General features: G+C 38.1%; 1 protein-coding gene across 1 annotated transcript in view; it reads left to right on the top strand.

The window, feature by feature from the left end:
- Positions 1–24,768, top strand: part of LOC118155839 (proprotein convertase subtilisin/kexin type 5-like) — a 197,337-nt gene that overhangs the window by 39,512 nt on the left and 133,057 nt on the right. The window contains exon 3 of the mRNA XM_035309402.1: positions 8,990–9,103. Within this exon, the coding sequence (XP_035165293.1) occupies positions 8,990–9,103 (114 nt within the window). The remainder of the gene's footprint in view (positions 1–8,989; positions 9,104–24,768) is intronic.

Raw genomic sequence — 24,768 nt, 5'->3', positions numbered from 1 at the left:
GGGGTTAGGAAAGGAAAGGAAAGGAAAGGAAAGGAAAGGAAAGGAAAGGAAAGGAAAGGAAAGGAAAGGAAAGGAAAGGAAAGGAAAGGAAAGGAAAGGAAAGGACTTCATTTTGTCAATGAAGAGACTACTCAGGGAAAACACTCTGTATTTGCTTTGGCAAGACTGGTATGCCACTGATGGATATGGTGTATCACTTAATTATTATTACTATCTCAGAAATTCTCAGTGGTTTTGCTAAAGTGCTGTGGTTTTTATCTGTGACAATAGAATCCATGGCAAACCCTTGACCAAATCTGCACCTTTGGAATTACATTGGTGTTTTTGAATTTGACTCAGTTGGAGATTTGTCTTCCTAAAAAGTCATTTAATAAATGATTTAAAGCCATCTGAAATTAGCACATGCAGATATCTGAAGTACTTACATCATTTATAACGAGTTGTATGACTAGCCTAAGGAAAGAAAATTCTACTTTATGTATATATATATATATATGTATATATATATGTATATATGTACCATCATTGCTACAGTAATATAACCATAAACCTTGAGATATTTCAACTGCCAGATGTTAAACTCCAAAGCTAATTAAGTTTAGAGAGCTTGAAGTTTTATTCCCTTGTGGATACTGGGTTCAGCGTCAGCCTTTCAGTTTATTAAGAAGATACAATTGTAGTCCTAATTAGATGAAGTTACAGCATATCAGTTTACATTTGGAGTGATGCTAATGCTAATCTTCATAACATACTGAAATTCTAGATTATTATACTGTTTCACATCTAGATACACTAGCATTGTATGTAGTGGTGTAAGCAGAATTTTAGGTACTGTACCTAACAGACCTATCAGTTATAGTGGTTTTTGGTTTTGTTCTTAAAAATTGTGTTCCCTTGTAGCTCTTGAGTTGTTACGGGGTGAACTGTCTGACCTGGGGTCATAAAGTAACTTGTGTAAACATGAGAGTTGCTTTCAAGCTGGTGCAGCAAAGAGTTTTCCTGACTTTTCCAATGCTGAGTTACCTTAGAAACAGAACCAGAAGTGTCTGAGCTGACTAGGGCACTTCCAGTCCTAAGGGAAAAATCCCCAGCTGCTTGAGACACACTTTGCCTAGGACAGCTGGTGCCACTGCTGCTGGAAGCCACCAAGCTCCCTGGGACTGATTCTCAGCTCTGCCACAAAGCTGCCTTGTGATGTGCATTGTGCAATTTTTAGCTGCTTGGCGGTCTGCTGTGGTACAGCGTGGAAGAGGGGAATGTGGTGGAGGTCACGGTTCTGTTTCCTCAGCAACTGCTGCAGTCACACCTGTGAATGGAATATCTGCTGAGGCTTCCCCAAGGAGAGATAACGTGGGTCTTTTAGCCTCTGCCACTGGCGTTGTTCCCTGCCTTTCTAGCAGGACATGAGTTCTGGCCACACATACTGAGCTTCTCCAGGATTTAATATGGTGCCACTCTTAGCAGCAGGGCCAGCTGGTAATAAACTCCCTTGAGGCTGGGACTGTGCAGCACCACTTCTAGCCAGGCTGTGTCCTTTTCTTCCCTGTATATTCCCCAGGTCTTGTTCCTGAAGCATGCAGAAGACTTTGCTGTCATACACATTTGGAGGTGGAATTGTGTTGACATACTGGAAGAGCTCTGAGATCTGGAGATGGGAAGGGTGCAGAGGAAAGGCAGTGGGTGTTTCGGATCTGTTTGCATGCACAGCTGTGGATCAGTGTATGTCATAGATGTGGAAGTATGCCTGTAGTACTATAATGGATTGCTCGTATGTTGCAAAGTAGGTAGAAACCACTTAATTTGTATCAGGACTGACTCACTTTTCTGTAGCTATAAGATGGAAAAATATGCATTGAATTTCGGCTTTGTTCCACAGGTCAGACCGCTGCAGCTTTCCCTACTGCTGTGCAAGATGTGTTTCTTTGGGTTTAAGGAGTAATCTCATGTGTTCTCTGCTGCCTTCTTTTCTTGTCTGACTTTCCTTTCTCTATCCAGCCTGTCTTAACATCTGCTTCTATTTTTTTTTTTTTTAATATTATGTGTAGCATAATTATGACAACTGCTTTGATTATGGATTGTCATTGACCCTTGCTGAAGAAGTGTATTGTCAATCAGCAAGAATTCATCACTTAGCACTGCTGGATTCATTGACTTTTTATCCAACTTTAGACCCCTGCAGTTCATGAAATGACATCTGCAATAATTTTCCATGCTTTTGACCTATGTCAACAGCTCCTTTATCCAACTGTCTTCATCTATTTTTACGTGCAAATCAGCTGCTGCTACTGCAAGTCAGAGAATACTGATAGGTTAGGAAAACAGCCTACTGTTCAATTATTTAAAAAGCACACAATTCCTCTTAAGCAGAGTAATCCAACTGTGGGAGTCTCACTTTCATGACTCTGCACATGGGCAAGAGGAGTTGTGCTGGCAGTCTCAACCATCCCTCCTGCATTGCTGAGTAACAACTTGGGTCTCACTTGTTCCACAGCCAGGTTATGTCCCTTGGATATTAGTATATCCTCCAATACTCTTTGATCCTGAATGTTTTGACTTGTCTTCAATTGAATGTGAAATGCAAATGGACAGTATTGTCAAATGGTACGTTTAAATACAGTGTGTGTCACAGAAAATACGATGACGGCACAACTAAGATATATAACTGACTGTTTTTGCTACCCATGGGCCAGTAGGAACAGTTTTTCTCTTATGGTCTGGTATGGGCCAAGCATAATCTCATTTTCTGCCTCTGAGAGTGCGAGGCTCACTCCTGTCCTTTTTCAGCCTGGAGTTCATTCTAATGGCAGTGTTTAGGGTTTTAATTTGTGAAGGATGAGGTGTGCCAGGTGCAGCCTGAGACTGTCCCTACAGGGAGGCAGGAAGCTCATCCGGGGTAATTTCTTCTGTAGTCAAATTCTAAGTGAAAGTGTTGGAACACTGTCCAGCTTTCTACATAACTGTTGCCCCTTTTGCTCATCCAACCTGACTCCATACAGATTCATTGCTTGCTCAATGACACATTCCCTATTTGAGTTTTCTCTAGTTGTCTTTCTCTTTAATCTATACTGTTCATGTGGCAGAATGATGTGGTGAATGATAGCAGTATGAGGAATAAAGCCATGATTATGTTTAGGATTGGCAGCTTCAGCAACTCCTCTTCATAGACTGAAGACCCACACCTTCAAATTTAACTCTGCAACATAAAAATAATAGATTTTATTATGAAATGCATACAGTACCTCAGAGTTAGGGTGCTTTTTCCTTGTGCATTTTTTCCTCAAAATGCAAAGGAGTATGCCTTCAACGTGCTTGTAACTTCTGCTTTTTGATAATAACATTTTCACATGTTGGACTTGACATATTTTTAATCAATTTTAAAATATTTATTCAAGTAGACCGTGGTGGTTTTACCATGCTAGGCAGCTGAACACCACAACCGCTTTCTCACTCCCCCTCCTCAGATGAGGAGGGGAAGAAGTAAAGGAAAGAACGGGCTGAGATAATTTAATTAAAGGGGAAAAAAATATTAAGGAAATATTATTATTAATTAAACAATTCAACTAAAGGGAAAAAGGGAAGGGGGAAAAGGGAGGGGGAAAGGGAATAACAACACAAAACAAGTAAAGGCTATGTGGAAGTGCAGAGAAATTACTCTCTACTTCCCACAAATGAGCGATGCTTGACCATGTCCTTGAATCAGGGCCTCAATGCACGTAGCCGGTGTTCGGGAGGAGGACAGAGGTTTTCACAACGAGAGCCCACCCCTCCCCTCTTCTTCCTTTTTCCACCTTTTATTGCTGAGTGTGACATCATATGGTATGGAATATCCCTTTGGTTGGTTTAGGTCAGCTGCCCTGCTGATGTTTCTTTCTCACTTTTTTGCCCACCCCCTAGGAGGGTCAGAGAGAGTCCTGATGCTGTGCCAGCACTTCTCAGCAGCAGACACAACACCGGTGTGATACCACTGCTGTCCTAGCTACAAGTGCAGAGCGCAGCACTGTATGGACTGCTGCAGGGAAAGTTAACATCCCAGCCAGACCCAGTACATAGACCTCCTCATGACATACATGAAAAACAAAGTAAATGCTGTTTCACAAGATTGTCTGGTGTTTGTACTTTAAAAATCACAGTGCTTTGATAACTGGGTGGATTTTTTTTTTTTTTCAGCATGTTAAATTTTCCCCTTTGCTTTTCAAACTTTTTGTCATAGCTTATTACAGCGGTGATCTTATGCAGCGTTCTTATACGGGGCTACTTTTTCAATGAATGAAAGTGAAAATAGCTGTGTTTCACATAGAGATTATAATTCATTATATTATTTAGCATTTAAAGAGGATAAAAGAGTGGCATGCCAGAATGAGCTCAGAGCAGCTTTTATTCTATAGCATTGTTTTGTGCAGGTCTGTGAAGAAGAACTGCATCGGGTACAGAACAAGCCTCTGAGTGCTAAAGTGAGGAGACTGGAAATGATTTTTTTAAAAAATAGTTTGGTCTCCAATCTGGCTTGGCTTTGATTTCTAGACATTCAGGAAATGGAACTTTCGAAGCTGAAGTCAATGGGAAAATGTGGACTGTTCCCCCTCAGTAAGTGTGACTTTATGGAAATGTTAAAATGCACCTCATTGTTCGCATAGAGTCTCCTTTTGGCAAGAGGTGGGAATCTGTATAATCAATTACTCCAGAGATTTTCCTTTAAGGCCTATAGCTTAAAAAGTGTGGATGCTATTTAAAAAAAAAAAAAAATATACAAATGAGCTCTTTTCATACAGAATCAAAGAAATCCAGTATATACCAGGCATTCACAGTGATGTGTGCGTGAATACCCATAAAATACTCAAAGGAGATACTAAAATAACTGCTGAGTCTTGACCTGGTCTTCATTAATATAACCCAGTAATTGTACAATTGAGACTGAAGACTACTGGCAAGTTTTTCTCTTCACTTTTTTATAGAAAATAAACAAACCTCAGGGTTCAGTGGAGTGAAGTGTTATATTTCTCTAGCAGTGGTATTTTCTGTAAAGTACACTTTACGCATTGGCTTGTCAAATAAGAATATGGGTTTCCTGGGATGTTTTAAATTATATTGTAGGTGAGTGCATCAGTGTATACTCAGGATAAAACAATTACTAAGCAGCTTCAAACAGAATGCATTTGCTAAAAATATTACAGACAAGGCTATACTCAGGAACGTGATCAAGAATGCTGTATTGTTTTGGGTCACTCTGTCAAGTACCCTCTCTCCCTCAAGACACTCCACAGTTGCTGTCTGTGAATGGTCATTTTGACTTCCCCCTTCCACTTACATGGATATCCAGAGATGCCCAAGATAAGCCCTCCTTACATCATGTCCATCATTACAGAGCTACCTGTGTTATCTTCCCCACACATTCCCATGCAGACATACCATTTGTTTTTCCTTGGATTTGAACAAAATCAAATGACTATTTTATTTGTAGTAATTTTATGCATACATGAAATTGTTGTTAGGTCTTACGTGAAGACAAGCAGTTAATTTCTTTTTCTGGCTTTGGGTATGAACATGCATGCTGCACAGCTCTTCTGCAAAATTACTCTCTCATATGTTTTCCCTAACTTTTCTAGGAGCTGAGGAAATAGGAATTATGGAAAACATCCAGAATATAATTGGGGCAGGGCCAGCAACAAATACATATTCTGAAGAACAGTCCATTTTTTGTTAAAAGGGGGTAAATAAGATCCTAAAAATATCTGTCCATGTATCACTCAAAGCTAACCATCAGCCATGCTACTGGCTTGCATATTAACTCAGTTGATACAAGCTATTGTACAAATACAGCATGTACACAAACATATATGCATGTACAGAGTTTCTTATGTGTCAAGTTATTGTTCCAATAAACTGGAATTGCACAGTGAGACAATGTTTGTGATTGCTTGAACTAAAGAGCTATCTGATAATTGTTCTCAGTAATGTCATTTTGGATAAAGGGAAAAAAGAGGAAAGGAATGAATTGATTTTTTTTTTTTTTTAGGCATCAATATAAAGTTGTATCAGTCTCCATATGCACTGTAATGCCTTTACATTCAGTCTTTTTAATGATCAGCAGATATTTTCAGCTGAATAGGGAGTAAATAAATGGAGAAAACATATTTTCACAGTGAATAGTAAAGAGTTTTGTGATTTGTCTTGTCAGGAAAACCCCTCTTGTTCTGCCATATAGAAATGGTTTTAACTTTTGTGGGTCATGCTGCCTCCTGGAATATTTCACACTCCTCTGGCCCCATTTACAAAAGAGAGGTGTTTTTTTCACAGTTCTCACAGTTGTTGTCAGTACTTCTTAGAGGAGCTTTGATGCAGAGGAGTCCCTAATACCAAAATAAATGCCTTGTGTCTCTAATTTAGAGGCAATAGTAGTGTTGGTGACTACCTTCTTCCATTTATGTTCGTGCACCTGAGTCAGTCTGCAGTGGTAGAAAGTTTAATTCTCTTCTGCTATCTCATTGTTTTTAATTTGTGGATCTTTTCACATCTGTATCAGATCCTCAGATTGTGTTGGTGGTTGGCCTTTGTAACTCCTCCCTTCAGACTCAGATATGGATGAGTTTTCATAATGAGTTAACTAACATACATGTCAGGGTGTGATCTGTATGCTTGTAGCTTGTGCCACTTTGAAATCTGTTGACTTAAACAGTTTTTTTCTGTAATTTTTAAATTTGGGGTAACATGCTCATGTGACTCATTCCTTCAGCTAAAGGATGAGTCAAGGTGACAATACATACTCTTTCAGCATAGAAATCTTGGGACCTCTCCTTCAGTTGAAAATGTTTCTAGCACTGACAGTCAAATCTCATGATAAGGGTTGGAAGATGGATCTGTGTAAGCTCTGAAAACCATTTTTTTTCAGACCTGTTTGCTTATTCAGACCTGTTGAAGCTTTTTAGTTATTGACAGCTAAATATTAGTAATAGCAGAAGAGAAGTCCATGGTCTAAGGCAATCCAGGCAGCTACTGAGTCAGAGATCAAATGGTACATAGGATGCTCTCAGATGGCTTTGGATGTATTGGGAGGGCTGGACTACCTGCAGGAAGTAAACTGAAGAAAAAGAAGCTTCTTTTGTGAGTGTCCAGAAAAGAAAACGTACATTTGCAGCAGGTGACAAGGAAGTAAGGTTCATTAAAGGTCAGTTATAGTTTATATATATATAAAGGTCAGTTTTTTTTTTTTTTTCATGGAGGAGATCTTCACTTAAGAGGAATAGTGAACCCATCTTAAAGCTATCTCATCAGTCTTAAGACTTAGTGCTTACCAAAGTCTTTTGGTTCTCCCTTTTTTGTCTTCTGGTCAGTTACACTCTACATCTCACAGGCCTCCAGACTTTGCTAGATCAAATTCCTAAGACTGATTAGCTGCCCACTTCTGTTGAAGGGACCTCTAAGAGGTCAAGTAAGATCTGATGGGGTCAGTCAGCTCTCAGATTCTTGAGAGGGTGTCCATCAAGATGGATTTCAACTTGAGCTGAAAGAGGAGCAGAATCTTTCTTTGAAGCAGAAAAGGATTTATGATTGTTACAAGAAGACTAGAGAAATGGATTTCTGTGTGAGTATTTTGTGATAGTCCTGTATTCTTAAACTGGACAACTTAGTCTCTGGAAGAACAGTATTGACCCTGAAGTTAATTCTTGAGAAGAGAAAAAAAATCAATTCCTCTTTCTAAAGAAAACAATGAAAACCATATGTTAGGGGTGATAGAGGTGAAGGTGGTATGGATCTCAAGCAAAATTTCTGGACCTGTGTCCACTATTTTCATAGTGGACCTATGTCTCTCTGAGGACCCCATGGTTTGAAGCTGAATTGTGAGTGCATGGTAGAGATTAGCCTGCATACAGAAAATGTTAATACCATCTCTGACAAGTGACAAAGAGAAATATGTAAGCTGAAAGTAAATTTATTTTATATGTATGTGTGTGTGCATACACAGATATTCATGAACAGCAGAAGTTAAAGGTGCAGAGTTGGGTGCTTGGAGGAAATAGCTGTCTTGCCTGGGGAGAGATGAATTGAATTTTTATAGTTATATCCCATGAAACAATTCAGCAGAAATATGAGCTGTCAAGAAGCTAGATGAGTGTAAATATAACCTAGGTTTCTCTGTGAATAGTTATAGTATTTGCATTTATAGAAACTAGCTCCCGTTTAGACTAGCTAATGCAGAAAAGACTGCAGAGTCTGATCTACTCTGAGGTTGATGTCACTTTCGGTGTCGTCCTTTCTGATTGTGTGATGAATCTATGAAGAACAATTGGATAGACAAGAATATGATTTTCAGAACTAGGTTTTTAACCCTTATTTTTGCTTTCTTGTTTCAAGCATTTTTTGCTGGTGTCATTTAATTTGCCCTTGTGCTCCATACCCGTCTCTTTCTCCCTGTACTAGTACTTTGCCTCAAATAAAGTTCCAGAGCACCTGGCTGAGAGAATCCTGACAAAGTCGCTCTACTAAAAATACAGTTTAATTTTGTTTTATTCACTCCAAGTGGTGAAGGTGATCTAGATATTGGTTAAGCACAACATTTGAATATTTTACTGAAAGTTTTTATTTTGAGGAAGAGGCTTAAATGAAAAAAGAAAACAACTATCAGAAACTCAGTTCATTTCTCATTGTGATGTCCTGTTATGCTTTGTAAAAGTAACTGGTTTTATAAATTTGGAAAAGGTTCTATTCTAAGAGTGAAAAATAATAATAGCATGCAAAAGATGATCACTAATGAAATATTTCTAGCAGGGGATTTCAGTAGTTTTTCAAGGAGATTTGTAGCACTAACTAAATTGGACATATTCCCTAGTGAACCGTATGCCAAGGTGAGCAGTGCATTCCCACTGCCAAAATGAACTCTTTAACATGAAATATGTCTTGGACGATGGTAATGGGAAACTTCCCAAGATTTCACACATTTCTTGATAATCTCCATGGAACCCTAACACTTACCAAATGTTTTCCTGGTTGGCAGGTGGAGTGGATACAACAGCAGGTGGTTAAAAGAAGGATAAAGAGGGATTATAAACCTGGAGGTACCCAATCCACTTATTTCAATGATCCCAAGTGGCCAAGCATGTGGTACATGGTAAGTACATAAAGAGTCATTGGCTTTGTTACATGCCAGCATTTAGTTGTCTGCTGTGATATTTTGAAACAGGGAAAAATACTGTGTTCAGAAGAAGCAAACTTCCTTTTTGTATGTAACTAATGAAGGTCTGTAAACTCCTTGCAAGTATTACAAGAATTCCCAGTGGGCCCTGCAATAGGAAACTTTTATTAATGCATTCATTCATGAATGCTTCCTATTGCAAGATGTCTTGGGAATTACTTATTAGAGGATAAACTTTCAGCAGTGAGAAGGGAAGGAACTTAGCCACAATCTATGAGAGCGGTGAAACCACTTGTTTTCAATGTGCCTAATTCACTGTCTCAAACATTAATGTGATACAAATGTCTTGTGTCCTGAAACAGGAGAAAAGAGCCCAGAACACTGTCTGCTCAATGTTATAATTACACTCTTTTTAGTAATGAACAATTGCATTGTTAAAATAAATGGATTGTTTGTGCTGTTTCACATCTGACATGAGTTGTGTGTTTTCTGAGCAAACTTTTTTTTTAACTTGTTGCCTGGTAGTCACAGTTGAAGCCTGCAGTGAAACTTCTTTAGTCATGATGTTTTTAAAGATATCCTTAGGAATGGACAAATAAAAAATCATATATTTAGTTCAAGAGAGTCGGAGAGTAACAAGTTAGGCAATTGCCTCCATCTGACACCTTCCGATTTACGTTGTTGTGGACTTGAACCCTTTCCCTGCTGTTTTGTTGTTGTAGTTCTAAGTCCTTGCATCTTGTTTTTTTTCACTACGTCAACACTGGCAGCAGGACACTCAGAAGGTTTATGACTTGATAGATTTAATTGCTTCAGACAGGGAGGAAATTATGCCTTTCTGGCAACAATATTAAGGATAGTTTTCCTCTAAGTAGACATGGTCTTTTCAGACTTTTTGTTAGTTCCAAAGCATTAGTTTATTATTTTATGTAAATAAATAAGTTTGTCCTAACACAGAATTACAAATATTTTGAAGCATTTTTGTATCCATTTCAGTCTGACTTGTAGTTCATTGTTGCATGCATTAAAAAAAAAAAAAAAAAAAAAGTGGGGTTACAGCAATTTGCAGCTAACTCTAAATAGTTGCTGTTAATAAGTGCAGATAGTCAAAAGTCATCATCTTCAAGTACATTTCACATATGAGCATGTCACCAGCCAAAAAGTATAGTAGCTTTGCTTTTCAGTTTCCAGAACTCCTATATTTTAATAAGAGGTAAAGTAATAACTTCAGTTCCAAAACTCCTCTCATTTTTATTAAAGAACTGTACTATTGACTCATCTTTTCCTGTGGAAAAGTGGTTCCATCATACTTTTTCTGAGCTATTGGAGATCTCAGTGTTGAGGCAGTATCTATCCTACATTTCTATCCTACAGCAGAAATTACTTCGTTATTGTTTTAGTGCTGCATTGTGTTGATACAGCAGAGGTTTTTTTAAGCAGTTCATTGTCCACCTTGAAAACAGCTTTTATTCAAAATGTAATACTTCCCAGAAGTTCTTTGTGAAAGCTGTATTCTTTTGTGTAATTGGATCATGGCAGGATGTTTTTTTACAGTTGATTTTAATGTGTGTGCTTGATGTGTGTACTTTTTATCTTCCCTAACACGTGTGTTTATTCAGTCTACCTATCCTATAAATATGTGCATAAGGTGACAGACAGATTTCAATAAATGACCATAGATTGTAACAGTGTCCTCTCAATTTTCTTTTTTTTAAAAAATTTCTTTTTTTTCAATGAAAACTAGAAAATAGCAGTGATTTAACCTTAGATAGCCTGCTGTTATTGTTGCAAACTTTCAACTCTGTGTTTGAACAGAAAGAAACAAATTTCAAGAAAATAATAGTAGTAAGCAAAAGCCCACCAGAATGTTTTACAGTATTTTATGTAATTTCTCCTTTGTGTTCCTGGATTTGCATGCAAGTTTTTTAGTGTCAACATAAGTTTTTAATGGAATTGAATTAGCTTGGTTGGTTGGTTGGTTGATTGGTTTGGTTTGTTTCAAATTAGTAATAGGTGCTTATAGCAGTTGCCTGTAATTTTGTTCAGGAAGGTAGCGGTCTCCTGTTAATTAATCAGTTGTGTTGCCTACCCATATTGCTTCACGGCTTCCTCACCACCGTCAGCCTATCATGGAAAACCTGTTAGGACAAGTGATCTGTACTGCTGGTTATGTACAACTTTCAGAATATTTTCACTTCTGTACCTGAAAAAAAGGTCTCCTCACATACAGGCTCTCTGGGGAGACACTGTCCCTGGCTGATTACATTTACCTCTATTGAATAACTCTTGTTTATTTGCAATATCTTTAGTGGTAGTGGTTTGATGACATTTTGTTGAGAATGATCAGGAATTATTACTGCATACGTTATTGCAACAGAGAGAATAGCTAAAAATATGTGAATGAGTTGACTTCGAGACTGACTTGGGTCACTACCAGATATCCTCATATGACTGTATTTGTGATTGTAACCATAGCTACTTTTGTTAATCCTATTTATCTTTATAAGTTGGGGAAAATAAAGGAATTAGAGGTTAGCTAATGGTTTCAGTCACTGTTATGTCGGAAAGAGGTTATGAGGTTGCTGGCAGCAGACATGTTATTGAGAAAGTAATAAGGTATTATCATGTACAGGTTTGCATTTTGATTAATAAGTAACTTCGTTGTGGTTAAGATTGATACCTTTGGCCGTTGAACTGGTATAATCTCTAACAGAGCTGTAAATGTAGTTCAGATTTGTTGACACAAGACCTTTTATTCAAAGACTTTGTCAAACAGAATCTGATTAATGTTCTTCTCCCCCATCTTCATCTTCACAAGTACCTCACCTTGTAATTTTAATAGTCCAGACCAGAAATAATACATTTTTGTTTGTGTGAGATCCATGGCAAGAAGTTACAAAGGTGATTCAGGCCTTCTCTCTGTTTTGGGTTATCACAAAGGTTAAAAGTGTCTCTCAAGAACTATTCTGTAAACAAACTGAAAGGTATTTTTTATTGCTCTATTTTTCTCCATTTACTCTAAACACATTCCTAGAAAGAGTAGGGAGATTAGAAATACAGATTTTTAACACTTTACAGTTCAGTAGAAGCCAAAGCAGACAGAGTTTCCAGAGCCACTCATCACCTAAACAGGTATGCTTGTACTTTTTCATTGCTAGAGGATTATTTACTGAAAAATTACTGCTTCCATTGCTTTCTAAAACCCAGGTAAAGACAATTTTCTTAAGTCTTCCCTCACTCAAAGCAATGAGAGCTGGGGGGGGAAAAGAAAAAAAAAAAAAAAAAAAGCACCTGCTCAATCACGACCTCTGATTTTTGAGGCATCTGTATTTAAAAGGTAAGATAGAATCTTTTTATAGATCAAGGAAGACATGAAACTTCATATAAGAGTCACTGTTCAAATACTATTTGAAAATGACCTACAGACTTGGGTCCAGCTTGCTTAGAACTGATAGCAAAGAAATAAAATCAAAGGGAAGGAAGGTCCTTAGTTAACATCCCTTTCCAAATATTGAGTCAGGAGAAAGCTAAGTCCTGCATGACATCCCCAGAGCTCAGCTATCTATGTACCATCATGTTCTATCTAATAAATTTCTTCTCTTTCACTGGTGTTGACAAAATACCCTGTTTGTCAATAACTGGATGGACTATATACAATCCGTTTGCATAACTGAAAAAGGTCGAAGTCAACCCTAAAATCCTACTGCTATCTGAAACAGTTTTACTTAACTTGTAATAACAGCAAACAATGTCTATGGAATGACGAAGAGGACTTTGTGCCTAACCAATTTCACCATTCCTGCCAGTTGGTTTAATGAGTTTCCTCATCTTGCTTGCATCGAGAAATGGTCATAAAAAGTGGAGAAGTTGAAGATAAATATATATATGGGAAGATATAGTTAATAAAACAAATTTTTACTCACTTTTAAAGAAATTTACTAGACTTCAATCACAAGACTCTCCTTGTTGACTGTTTCTTTTTACCTCCTGCTTCAGAAAACCTTGGTAATGGTCAGGTGAAGCTGGAGTTATATGAACATACAAGAACTGCTTTCTGCAGCTGCAGTCTAGCTCTGCTGTTATGCTGGGCCTCTTTGTATAGTTTTGTAAAATAGAACGTAATGATGAGAATTTAATTTAACCATTGTTTATTTTTTAACAAGCCATTGTTAGACTACAAAGACCTGGACTATGTCTTTGCAGGTAGTTCAGACAGGAATAAGTATTTTTCAACATTGATTGAGTTTAATCCTCTCCAGTACTGTTATCATCCCTTCTATTGTTAATAATAACTGCTAATGCTGACAGGATTCTCCAATTTAGAGAAGAACTTTTCACTTCCTACCAGGTTCTTTCTACTATGTATGTCCTAGTTACTGCTGGACTGGAATTGAACGTATTATAAGGTATTTTTGTATAACTGAGAATTTTTACAGGAAGAGAGGTACAACGTTTTGAGATGTGCGGCTGGAGGGAGATGCACTGTTCTCTGGAGCACATAAGAATAAATATGATAGCTAAAGTTTATAAGCCAAATGTTTTCTTATGACTGGATGCCAGTGAAGAGGAAATGTGTATCCGGAGGTTACTCATCATATCTGGAGAAGTCATGGCACTGTCAGAGAGAACCAGTGCAAACCTGGAAAGCCAGTTGCAGTAAATCACTGGGGTAAGATTGTATTCCTCTGAGAAACTACAGCATAAGATAATTTAGCTACCCACAGAAGTAAATAATACAACTTGAAAAATGGTGTTATGCTTAAAGAAGCTAGCTGTGGTCCCTAAAAGTCATACTTAGGGTTCATAGTGAAAATTTATATAACAGTGAACCTTACCTAAGAACCTAGGTAATAGCTGACAATATTACTAGGGCTGTAAACCACAGCAAGAAGTGGAACATATGAACTTGCCTGCCAGCTTCTCAGATATAAAATGAGTGATATAGTCACATTCATAAGGTGCTTGGAATGGAGGAAGAAGCACACCACTTACTATGTATGTAAACCAAAGAAAACACTTTGGTTAGAAACTGGCTGGATAGCCGGGCCCAAAGAGTTGTGGTAAATGGAGTCAAATCCAGTTGGAGGCCGGTCACTAGTGGCGTTCCCCAGGGCTCGGTGCTGGGGCTGGTCCTCTTCAATATCTTCATTGATGATTTGGATGAGGGCATTGAGTGCACCCTCAGTAAGTTTGCAGATGACACCAAGTTAGGTACGTGTGTTGATCTGCTCGAGGGTAGGAAGGCTCTGCAGGAGGATCTGGAGAGGCTGGACCGATGGGCCGAGGTCAACTGCATGAAGTTCAACAAGGCCAAGTGCCGGGTCCTGCACCTGGGCCACAACAACCCCAAACAGAGCTACAGGCTGGGAGATGAGTGGTTGGAGAGCTGCCAGGCAGAGAAGGACCTGGGAGTGATGGTTGATAGTCGGCTGAATATGAGCCAGCAGTGTGCTCAGGTGGCCAAGAAGGCCAACAGCATCCTGGCCTGTATAAGAAACAGTGTGGCCAGCAGGGCCAGGGAGGTGATCGTCCCCCTGTACTCGGCTCTGGTGAGGCTGTACCTCGAGTACTGTGTTCAGTTTTGGGCCCCTCGCTACAAGAAGGACATGGAGGTGCTTGAGCGAGTCCAGAGAAGGGCTACGAAGCTGGTGAGGGGCCTGGAGAACAAGTCTTACAAGGAGCAGCTGAGGGAGCTGGGCTTGTTCAGCCTGGAGAAAAGGAGGCTCAGGGGTGACCTTATCGCTCTCTACAGGTACCTCAAGGGAGGCTGTAGCGAGGTGGCGGTTGGTCTGTTCTCCCACGTGCCTGGTGACAGGACGAGGAGGAATGGGCTTAAGTTGTGCCAGGGGAGTTTTAGGTTGGATTTAGGAAGAACTTCTTTACCGAAAGGGTTGTTAGACACTGGAACGGGCTGCCCAGGGAAGTGGTGGAGTCCCCATCCCTGGAGGTCTTTAAAAGAAGTTTAGATGTAGAGCTTAGGGATATGGTTTAGTGGGGACTGTTAGTGTTAGGTCAGAGGTTGGACTTGATGATCTTGAGGTCTCTTCCAACCTAGAAAATTCTGTGATTCTGTGAAATTCTGTGATTCACTGTCTTTTCATTGCCATTGCTAAACACATTCCAAGCTAATATTAAGTACCATTAAAAACATTATCAAAGGAAAACTCCAATTTTGCTTTATATATACCTTAGGTCCACAGAGGCATCAGCTCACCATCTTTCTTAAATCTTTTTGAGGTCCGTTTTTGCTGTGCACTTCTCCAAACTAAGTCCTTCCTCTTTTGAAAAATCTTTTTTTTTTTTTTTTTTTCCCTGTATCTCTTCCCTTTTATCAACTTTTATTTTCTCTTCCCATCCATTCCTCATTATTCCTTCTTTCTAAACATGCTTTGTGAGTTGGTGAAACACCAAATGCTGAAAGCAGAGAACTTAATAGTCTTTCGTTTGGAACCCAGAAGAAGGACTTTGTAAAGCTGCACAGTACCTCTCTGTAGTGTAGTTTTCTCTGAAAGAGGGAATATAACAGAAATGCACTATCAGACACTAATTCACATGGCCTTTAAAAAAATGTGTTATTTTAAATTGTTATGTTTAATTAAAATAAATTAAAATCCATTAGATATAACACAATTTGTTTACTGAAAAAGCCAATTTTTCTTATATATATATAATGCTCATAATAGAAATCTGTAAACACAAAACAAAGATATAACTCCTGGATGTGCTGCTTCTCCAAATGGTTATATTCTGACTTAACTCTGTGGGCTTTAGGAAAAGCGTTTCCAGTTTCCAAAACTGAACTGAAAGGACAAACATATGCACAAATTTTGCTGTGAATGAAAGGTTGGTAAATAAACAGAAACAGCATATGGTCACATGGCTAGCACTGAAAGAAGTTTGTAAAGGGAGCATCAGTGCTGGAACTGGGTATTGTTCAGCACACTGAGTTGCTGAGTTTAACTTACCTCCTAGTATTTATCAGTCATCCTTTTATACTTGCACAAAAAGATTTTTGGTGCAGACAGATGAAATGTCATTTATACCATAATTGAGAGCAGTCCATACAGTCTGATGAGCTCTCTAGTAGTGGCATCTGGAGCTGGCTGCCTTCAGCTCTGGTGAAAGCAAAACCCAGGAAAAGTTGCTACTTTCACTTTCAGCAAGGACTCTGAAGTGAGCATTGCTGTGAGATTTGGTGAAGGAACTGGCAAACCCAGCTTTGTTGCTTCAGGAAGCTCTTCCAGTGTGCTACATCAGCAGATCATAGCAGTTCTGCTATATTTGTGAGCCCCCAGGTGACTTACTCTAACATCCACCGGAAGGGGCAGACAATCCTGCTCTGGTGCTATGTAGCTGATGCCAGAAGGCTGCCAGAATAGGGCTACTAAACCTTTACCACCAGTGAGTAATGTGAGTCTTAAGGTCCTGCAGCCCTGAAATAACATGTGGGAGAAAAGTTAGACAAGCCAGTTGCCTCCTCTGCGCTGCTGCTGATGTCTTTGGGGAGTTGGCTTGTCTTGTGTCTCCCTCCCAACTCCAAGTACAAGTGGCAGAGCTGAGGATTTTATGATCCTGGCCTGGCCCTTAATGAGGTCAGCTAAGGCAAGTGGGATTGTGGAAGGAGACAGAGGGGACAGAAGAGGGAGTGACAAGAGCCTGATGAAGTGGGCTGGAGGGAGGTGGAGTGAGGAGGAGAGGTCACATTGTCCAAGTGCAAGTCCAAGCACAGAGGAAACAGAATCTGGGACAGATTTTCACCTGCCACATGGTAACACCACAGCAAATGAATATATCATCTTCCTTTACTACCTCCTAACATTTTATTTCAGACCCACCTATGCCAGGCATTGTCAGCTAAGTAAAAACCTCACTCTCTTCTAACTGTTTTCCAATTAGTCTCTCTTTCTGTCTGTGCAGTTGATGCCAAATCATTGTTCTTTACGAGGTGGCATGAAATCTTTCTAAGTCTTGTGCATATTTTGTAACTTGCTTTGTTTTTTGCATGTGCTTTTTGTATTTTTTTTTATTACATGAGAACATTGAACCCTTCGTTTTTCAGAATGATAAGAAGACAATGAACCATGACATAGCTTCAGTGAAAGTGCCAATAGAAAGAAAGAATTAAACTGCCTGTCAAAATATTACCTTGCAAAACTGTGTGTGGAAACATACCTCTTGTTCTCTGTGGACAGGGTAAAACTAATAGTGTAAGGTCATGTAATACACAGTTTGACCTAAATTCATTTCCTCTTGAAAAACAGCAGCACACTTTGGGTAATCAGCAAGCTGAATAAGTGATTTTATCCTTATCTACTGAAGAAAATATATATTATTAATGCAACTAGTTTAGCAAGATTGACAAATATCTAATGACAGGAAGAACAGATAGGCTATTTGATCTGTTCTTCTGGGATATGCAGTTTTGACTTCAAGGTAAGCAACCTTGTAAATGGCCAGGAAACATGAAATGGAAGTCAGCGCTGTTCAAGGATTGTGCCAGTATTTTCACTGAACCAAGAAGCGGAAATACAGAAATAATTTCCATATATATTTTGGAAGAGCTTTTCCCAAGTGTCAAAGGTTTGGTGATAAATCATATAGCAATAGCACACATTCCTCTGCCTTTTTACTACAGTGATTTTATCTTCAGAGGGATAGTATCCACTTTTATTTTATCTTTCAAGAATTTATTTACAATACTTTTTTTTTTTTTCTGAGTAGCAACCGAGCCACATTAAGAAACTGCAGGTACTTTTCTGTGTAATCTTTTGTGAAATACCATTTCTGTAGAATGTTGCATTTTTCTCAACTGCTTTTTACTGGGTAGCCTCTGCAATTAGTGAGGAAATGATAGTATCACAAAATCTGTTCTGAATTTCTAATAAGACATAATATCTTTAGCTGTAGTTCAAAATAAACAGCTAACAATAAATGTCATGGAAGATTAAGTGGACAGAAAATTGCTAACATTAACGACTGCAAAATGTGTTATATTGGGGGGCAATTTGTTGTGTTTTAGGTTTTGTCTCTCATAGCTCTTCAACAGAAAAAAAACATTCCTGTAAATTTGTAGATACATATTTATCTCAAAACACATTTATTTATTTATGTATTTATTTATTTATTTCAAAGGAGAAGGAATTTGTCTGTTACTTTCCAAGAACAACTACTTAGTTATCCATCTACTTTTAATTATTGTTTGTTTGTTTTTGCTTTGTTTTTTGATCAAAATCAAGTAATCAATATGAAAACAGAAGGAAAACAACAATTCATTTTGTTGTTCCATAAAAAAATTGAAGAGGTAATTTCACTGTTTAAAATGTTGCTTTGCTTCAAACAATGTATTTTGGCTATCATTTACTTACTAAAATTGCAAGTACTTCAGGAAAAGTATTGATAAATATGATATATATTTAATATGTTATAGCTTTTTACACATAAAGAATGCTATACAAACATCAGGAACTCCAAAGTGACCAGAATTGCACAGCCAGGATGTACAAATCAATGCTGAATCTTGCCTGCCTGTCTTGTGGTCCAACTGTTACAGAACAAACTGTTGTGACACCCTCAGTTCACCCTCATCAGAAACAAAGTTGTAACCTATGAAAGTTTCATACATTTCTAATACCAATAGTAGCTATATTACTGCTCAGTCAGGGAACAGGGAATTAGTGTTTTGCTTCTATACAACTCCCTAACCATTCTGTACCCAAGCACAATGTAGTGTATCTCTCCTTTACTAATAAGAGATAGGAGAACAACTGATCATCTTTCAACGATGTTAGGTCTCAAACCATTCTTGAAATATCATTATGTCTCTCTTTTAATGAAAACAAATGCCATTTGACTCAGGATACCATCAGAATCTGTGTCCTAACCTCTCTTTCCATGTATCACACAAGCAAACATTTTGACTAAGGTTACAAATATGCAGAGGATCTTAATTCTTGCTGACCCTAAGGCTCCCTTTTCAACCATGTTTAAAAATAAAAATAAAAATAAAAAAGAAGCAAATACAGCGAGAAACACTCTTCAAGAGTGTGTTCTACATCCCTTCAGGGGATGCAGGACATCCTTGGCATTGTCTGCGGGTACTTCTAATGTCGAAACATCTGTGGTGTGAGTTACAGCTGTTGTTCAAGTTCCATTAAGAGGATTTTCATCTAGCTAAAGAAGAAACAACTAGCATAGAAGAGTAGTTCTAATGGCACCATTTTGGAGAGAAGTCCAGCACAATGGAGTCCAGCAAATGGGAAAGGTCCTTAGTGTATTTTAAATATGGATGTGGCGAAAGCTAACCTAAACTAAGTGATCATTTTGAACTCAGACATTGCATACAGGTGAGTCTTTCAGCACAAATTCCCAGTTCTCCTCAAAGAGGAAGGACATTTTGGAAAATAAACTGATTCGATGGGTAGGAGCAACTTGGACAATATCTGTGCTTGGTCTTTTGCTATGGAGGTTATAAATTCGGTTAAAACTTTAGACTGGCTGTTTCAAAATAAACATATTTCTAGCAAACAGCAGAAATTCATGGTAGCCAGAGGGAGGAAATGTTTGGGAGGGAAGAACCTCATACAGCCCCAAGGGATACAAGTGTGAATCTTTTAGTGTTGATACCACTTTTGTCTTTACCTTTCTATTCCATTAGAATTCACTAATTCATGAGTAGCATGCCATTTAAAAATATAATTGCCCTGTCTTTATTTATTTTGATGTGAATTTCCAACAGAACAAGGAAGTTATTTCCAGTTTTGAAAGCAATTCAAAATTACATTAAATCCAAATATCATAAGCACAGAAGTCTAAGGAGAGGCAAATATAAATATACATAAGAGACTACACCTTAAATATACAGTGTGGTTTTCCTCTTGTGTGTCTTTAGGACAAGAAAGTTTATTAATGAACAGTAAACTACTGCTTGGAAGATAACGTTTTGTTTTTATGAATATCAACTCATGGCTACAAGATTATATTGGGGAACCAGAGATCTAATTTAGAGAAAAATAAATACAATTTTAAGCAAAGAAAAACTGTTCCTGAGGTTATGAAGAGGTTGAATAGCTTCCCTTTTTGTTCAACTTCCACATACCCCTTCACATTTGATGTTGAATCAAGAGACTTTTTTCCTTATAAGTCTCTGGTCTGTCCACAGGTAGGTTGCAAAGGAAACTTTGTTAAATATAAGCTTTCAGACATAGTGTTTGAATGAACAGCCCCCCATGTCATGGGCTTTATACGATCCCAGTTGCTGCAACACTAAGATCTATCTATCCTTGGTTAACTAAGGCCCTATCTACATGAATTGGAATGTAGATAGAGGAATTAATACAGCCTATTTAACAAGTCTTATAGCCGTTACAATTTGCAAAGGAATCAGTCTGCACACAGAAAATGTGTTTCTGGAAGAATGCCCTGAATTCTTCTAGCCCACTCACTTCATTCCTCAGAAAAATTCCTCAGTGACCTGAAGATGAAGTTTTCCAAGACACCAAAGACAGCCTCAAGGCTTCCTTTCTCATGCAGAATCATAGAATCATAGAATGGCTTGGGTTTGAAGGGACCTAAAAAAATCATCCAATGCCAGCACCCTTCCCATAGGCAGGGATGCCACCCACTAAATCAGGCTGACCCAAGGCCCCATCCAACCCGGCCTTACATACTTCCAGGGTTGGGGTATCCACAGCTTCTCTGGGCAATCTGATCCAGTTCCTCACTACCCTTACAGTGAGGGTCATAATGTCTAATCTAAATCTAACCTCTTTTAGTTTAAGACCATTCCTCCTTGTCCTGTCATTATCTACTGAGTAAAGAGTCCCTCTCCATCCTTTTTATAAGACCCCTTTCAGTATTAAAAAGGCTACAGTGAGGTGGTCCCAGAGCCTTCTCTTCTCCAGGCTCAACAGCCCCAGCTCTCTCAGTCTTTCTTTAAAAAGAGATGTGCTCCAGCCCCATGATGATCATTACATCCTAATATCTACAGTCTCTTTGCCCCAGCTTCATCTCTTATGAACAAACCCAGGAGAAGTAGTGTAGCAGACAGCAAAGAAATCAAAGAAAAGGGAGCAGGACTATCTTTGTTGATGGTATTGAGAGGTTAGATTCCTTCAACTTTCTTGATGATCACAACATTCTTGGTTTTGATTTCATTGTTAGGTGTATTTGCTATCCTGGTATGGCTTTCCTTCTTTTAAAGCAGTCTCACGTAGTTTCTATGTGCTCTCGTTCTAGAGTGGTGATAAAATATTACTTAAAAAAATAAAAGTATTGTGAAAGTGAAATAATTTTTTAATTTTTTTTTAAGTGTCTGTCCTTTGAAAATATTTGCCCAAACATAGCATGACATTGACCCTCCCTTTGGTTAACAGGGAAGTTGCATTGTACCGACCAAATGAGAGAGAACAAAAATCTAAAAGGTTCCTGCCTTTTAACTCTGCTCACATTGGACTTGAAGTGTGTTTTCACTATGTCTGGCTGCTTGTTCTTCTTTAATATTCAAAAGTTTGAAGTATTGACCACACTGTATGAAACAGCTGATCTTGTTTGGGACTTAAGACATAGCCCAAGATCATGTTATACGTTGTGTAAGGTATTGCCACCAAAACATCTTGAGCACTAATTCAGTAGATATTTTCAATGAATGAATCTACAAGAGTAGCCAAAACCACTCTGTAAGCTTATTTTGTTACTTTGCCAAGACCTAGAAAAGTCTTAGATTGTCTCAACATTTGAAAGTCTCACACACACACTTAAAATTTATCCCACAATCTAATAGGAAAAATAAACCTGAGGCTGAGCCATTCATCTCTTTTAGCTGCTTAATGTATAGAAATTTTATGTGAGTGTGATGGCGAATGAAGCAAGTTGTGACCCATGTTGCCTCCAGACAAGCACTGAGCAGCAGAGATCTCCTGATGGAGTGACATTGTATAGGGAAGGACAGGAACAATTTACATGTCTGTATATATGTTTGGATTAAAAAAATCTAAGTCATCACTATTTTTGTTTCTAGACAATTGTAAACAGTAGTGCTACATGATTTGATTCAAATGAGAAAGTTCAAATTAAAGTAAGCCATGGAATGACAGCCTTGAGCATGTTTCTCCCCACTTTCTCTTTCCATAGAAGCACTATGAATGCAGTCATGGTGCATCAAGTTGTTCATTTGCCTTGAAAGATCTTGTCTTTATTATAGATAACACAGCAATCACGTACATCGGTATTTTTCTGTTTTAAAATGGTCTGTACCCATGCACAGAGGTGCTCTTGGATTAGAATTTATCCAGAAGTAATAAAAAATGTTTTTAAAGAATTTGTCTCCTCATAATCTGAAGGCCAAATGGGCTAAAAAAGCAAAACATCACCTCATTTGAATGTGTCATATAAATTCTCTTTTAACATTATTGCTTTACATAATTAAATAATGAAGATCAACAGTATTTAGAATTGTTCAGGACATGCATATATTTAAAGCAGCATCTAACTTCAGACAACAAAACTCCATCTCAAAGTATTTGAGGGCAGTTAAATGTCAGAAAAAGCTTAGTTTCTCCCACACCATAATTCCTACAGAGGTTTCTGTGGAGTTCCTGACACATTGTTGCTCTAGTCTCATAGCAGCCAGCATCGGGATCTGAACTACTTTGGTTGATTAATTTCACAGATAGGGCAGAGGATTGTCATGATCATTTAGTCTGACCAACAGTCACTGCAACTGGTAATCTACAATCACAGGCTCAGAATTTTTGAGCTGTGGTAGGCTTTCAGTGATACATATATTAGATTAAAGATTGCATACAAGAGCAGTACAGCAGTAAGAGCATTGTGTTAATGATTAACTATTAAAATAACTTACACCTTGTAGTTGTATATTTGTCTTGTTCTGTACTTACCTTGTTAGGCTGTTCTCACTAATAGATTATAGGAGCATCCCCCTTCAAAAACTTCTTCCATGTTGAGTTACTTGCATGCTGCAATCAAGTCATGTCTTCACCCTCTCTTAGATAAAATAAATATATTGAGCTTGTTAAGAATATTTGTAAACTGTTTTTCCTGTAGTTAGTTCAGAAAACAAGCAGCAAGAACTAGTTGCTCATTTTATAAGAGCATTCTTTTTGAAACGTTAATTCTAGACCCATGCGCATGTAATTCCAGGAAAAGTCTCTGTCAGTTACTGTCATTTAAAAAAGTGTATTAACCCACTTTTCTTGCTATCCCACTGCTTAACCATCAAAGGATAATACATGGTTTCATAGAACATCTTCTTGAAGTTACAGTCTACCTTACTCCTTATATCCTTTTCACTATTACTCTGCTTCCAGACACTTCCTCTCTTTTCATTACTTGCAATATTGGTCCTCCATGCTTAACTGTATGATTTTATATGTATAAAATTATATTACAAACACACAGTTTAAATAAGTTCACCTTCACAAATAATCCAGATCACGTTGGCTCTATGACCATCATTACTTCTCAATCCACATCTGTGTTATCAGATCTGAAAGCATGCTGTACAAGTATGTAACTTCATCTTTCCTATAGTACAAGGAAACATGGTAGCCTCTTAAGATTTAAGACTTAATAATTGCACATTGTCACTAATGTTTTCTTAAAATGTGTTTAACTATAACTATGTCCAAAGAAGGGCAACAAAGCTGATGAAGGATCTAGAGAACAATTTTTAGGAGGAGCAGCTGAGGGAGCTGGAGACATTTAGCCAGGAGAAAGAAGGCTCAGGGGAGCCTTATTGTACTTCACATTTGCCTTAAAGGAGGTTGTAGCAAGGTGGGGATTGGGCTCTTCTCCTGAGCACCAACTGATGAGACGAAGGGAAATTTTAAAGTTTCACCAGGGGAGGTTTAGGTTGGATATTAGGAGAAATTTCTTTACTGAAAGAGTTGTGAGGCATTAGAACAGGCTGCCAAGGAAATGGTCGGGTCACCATCCCTGGAGGTCTTCAAGAAACGTGTAGATGTAGAACTGAGTAGCGTGATTTAGTGGTGGACTTGTCAGTACTAGGTTAAAGGTTGGACTAGAGAATCTTAGAGGTCTTTTCCAGCCTGAATGATTCTATATCTGTAAAGTCATCATGTGGCTTCAAAGTACAGTCATGTCAAGCCCTCTGCTAACTTTCTTATGAGTGGCTATGTTATTAAAAGCTTACGGACTCATGCTACATCTCTCATGAATCCAAAGAACTCATTAAACTTCTAAGTAAATTAAAGTATTCTTGTAACTGCCTCATGCATTTACATTATAGAACATAACAGCTGAAAAAAATAATGAGCTTTTAGGAGGTATGTTATATTTCCCTGAGAATTCCCCCATTTTGTTGGAAGACTTTGTGAAGCTTTGTGAATTGTGTTGGGCACACATTCATGTCAAAATAGTATTTGACAATACTATTGGAAAAGAAGATATATTTACAACAGAGATTTGAAAATTGGGAAAGTTGAGATTCAGAAAGCCAACAGACAGGAATTACAGAAGAGACTGATAGAGACAGTAGGAATGACAAGGAAGAATGCAAACTGCAGAGAAGAGGAGCCATGAAGGATGTTCTGTAGCTGAAATACGAGAAAAAGTGATGGATGCAGAAGAATTGTCAACAATCACAACATTAACAACTTTTACCT

The sequence above is a fragment of the Oxyura jamaicensis genome, chromosome Z (assembly GCF_011077185.1).
Source record: "Oxyura jamaicensis isolate SHBP4307 breed ruddy duck chromosome Z, BPBGC_Ojam_1.0, whole genome shotgun sequence".
Taxonomy (NCBI): domain Eukaryota; kingdom Metazoa; phylum Chordata; class Aves; order Anseriformes; family Anatidae; genus Oxyura; species Oxyura jamaicensis.
The sequence above is the reverse complement of the archived record's forward strand: the minus strand, read 5'-3'. Positions and strand labels throughout refer to the sequence as shown.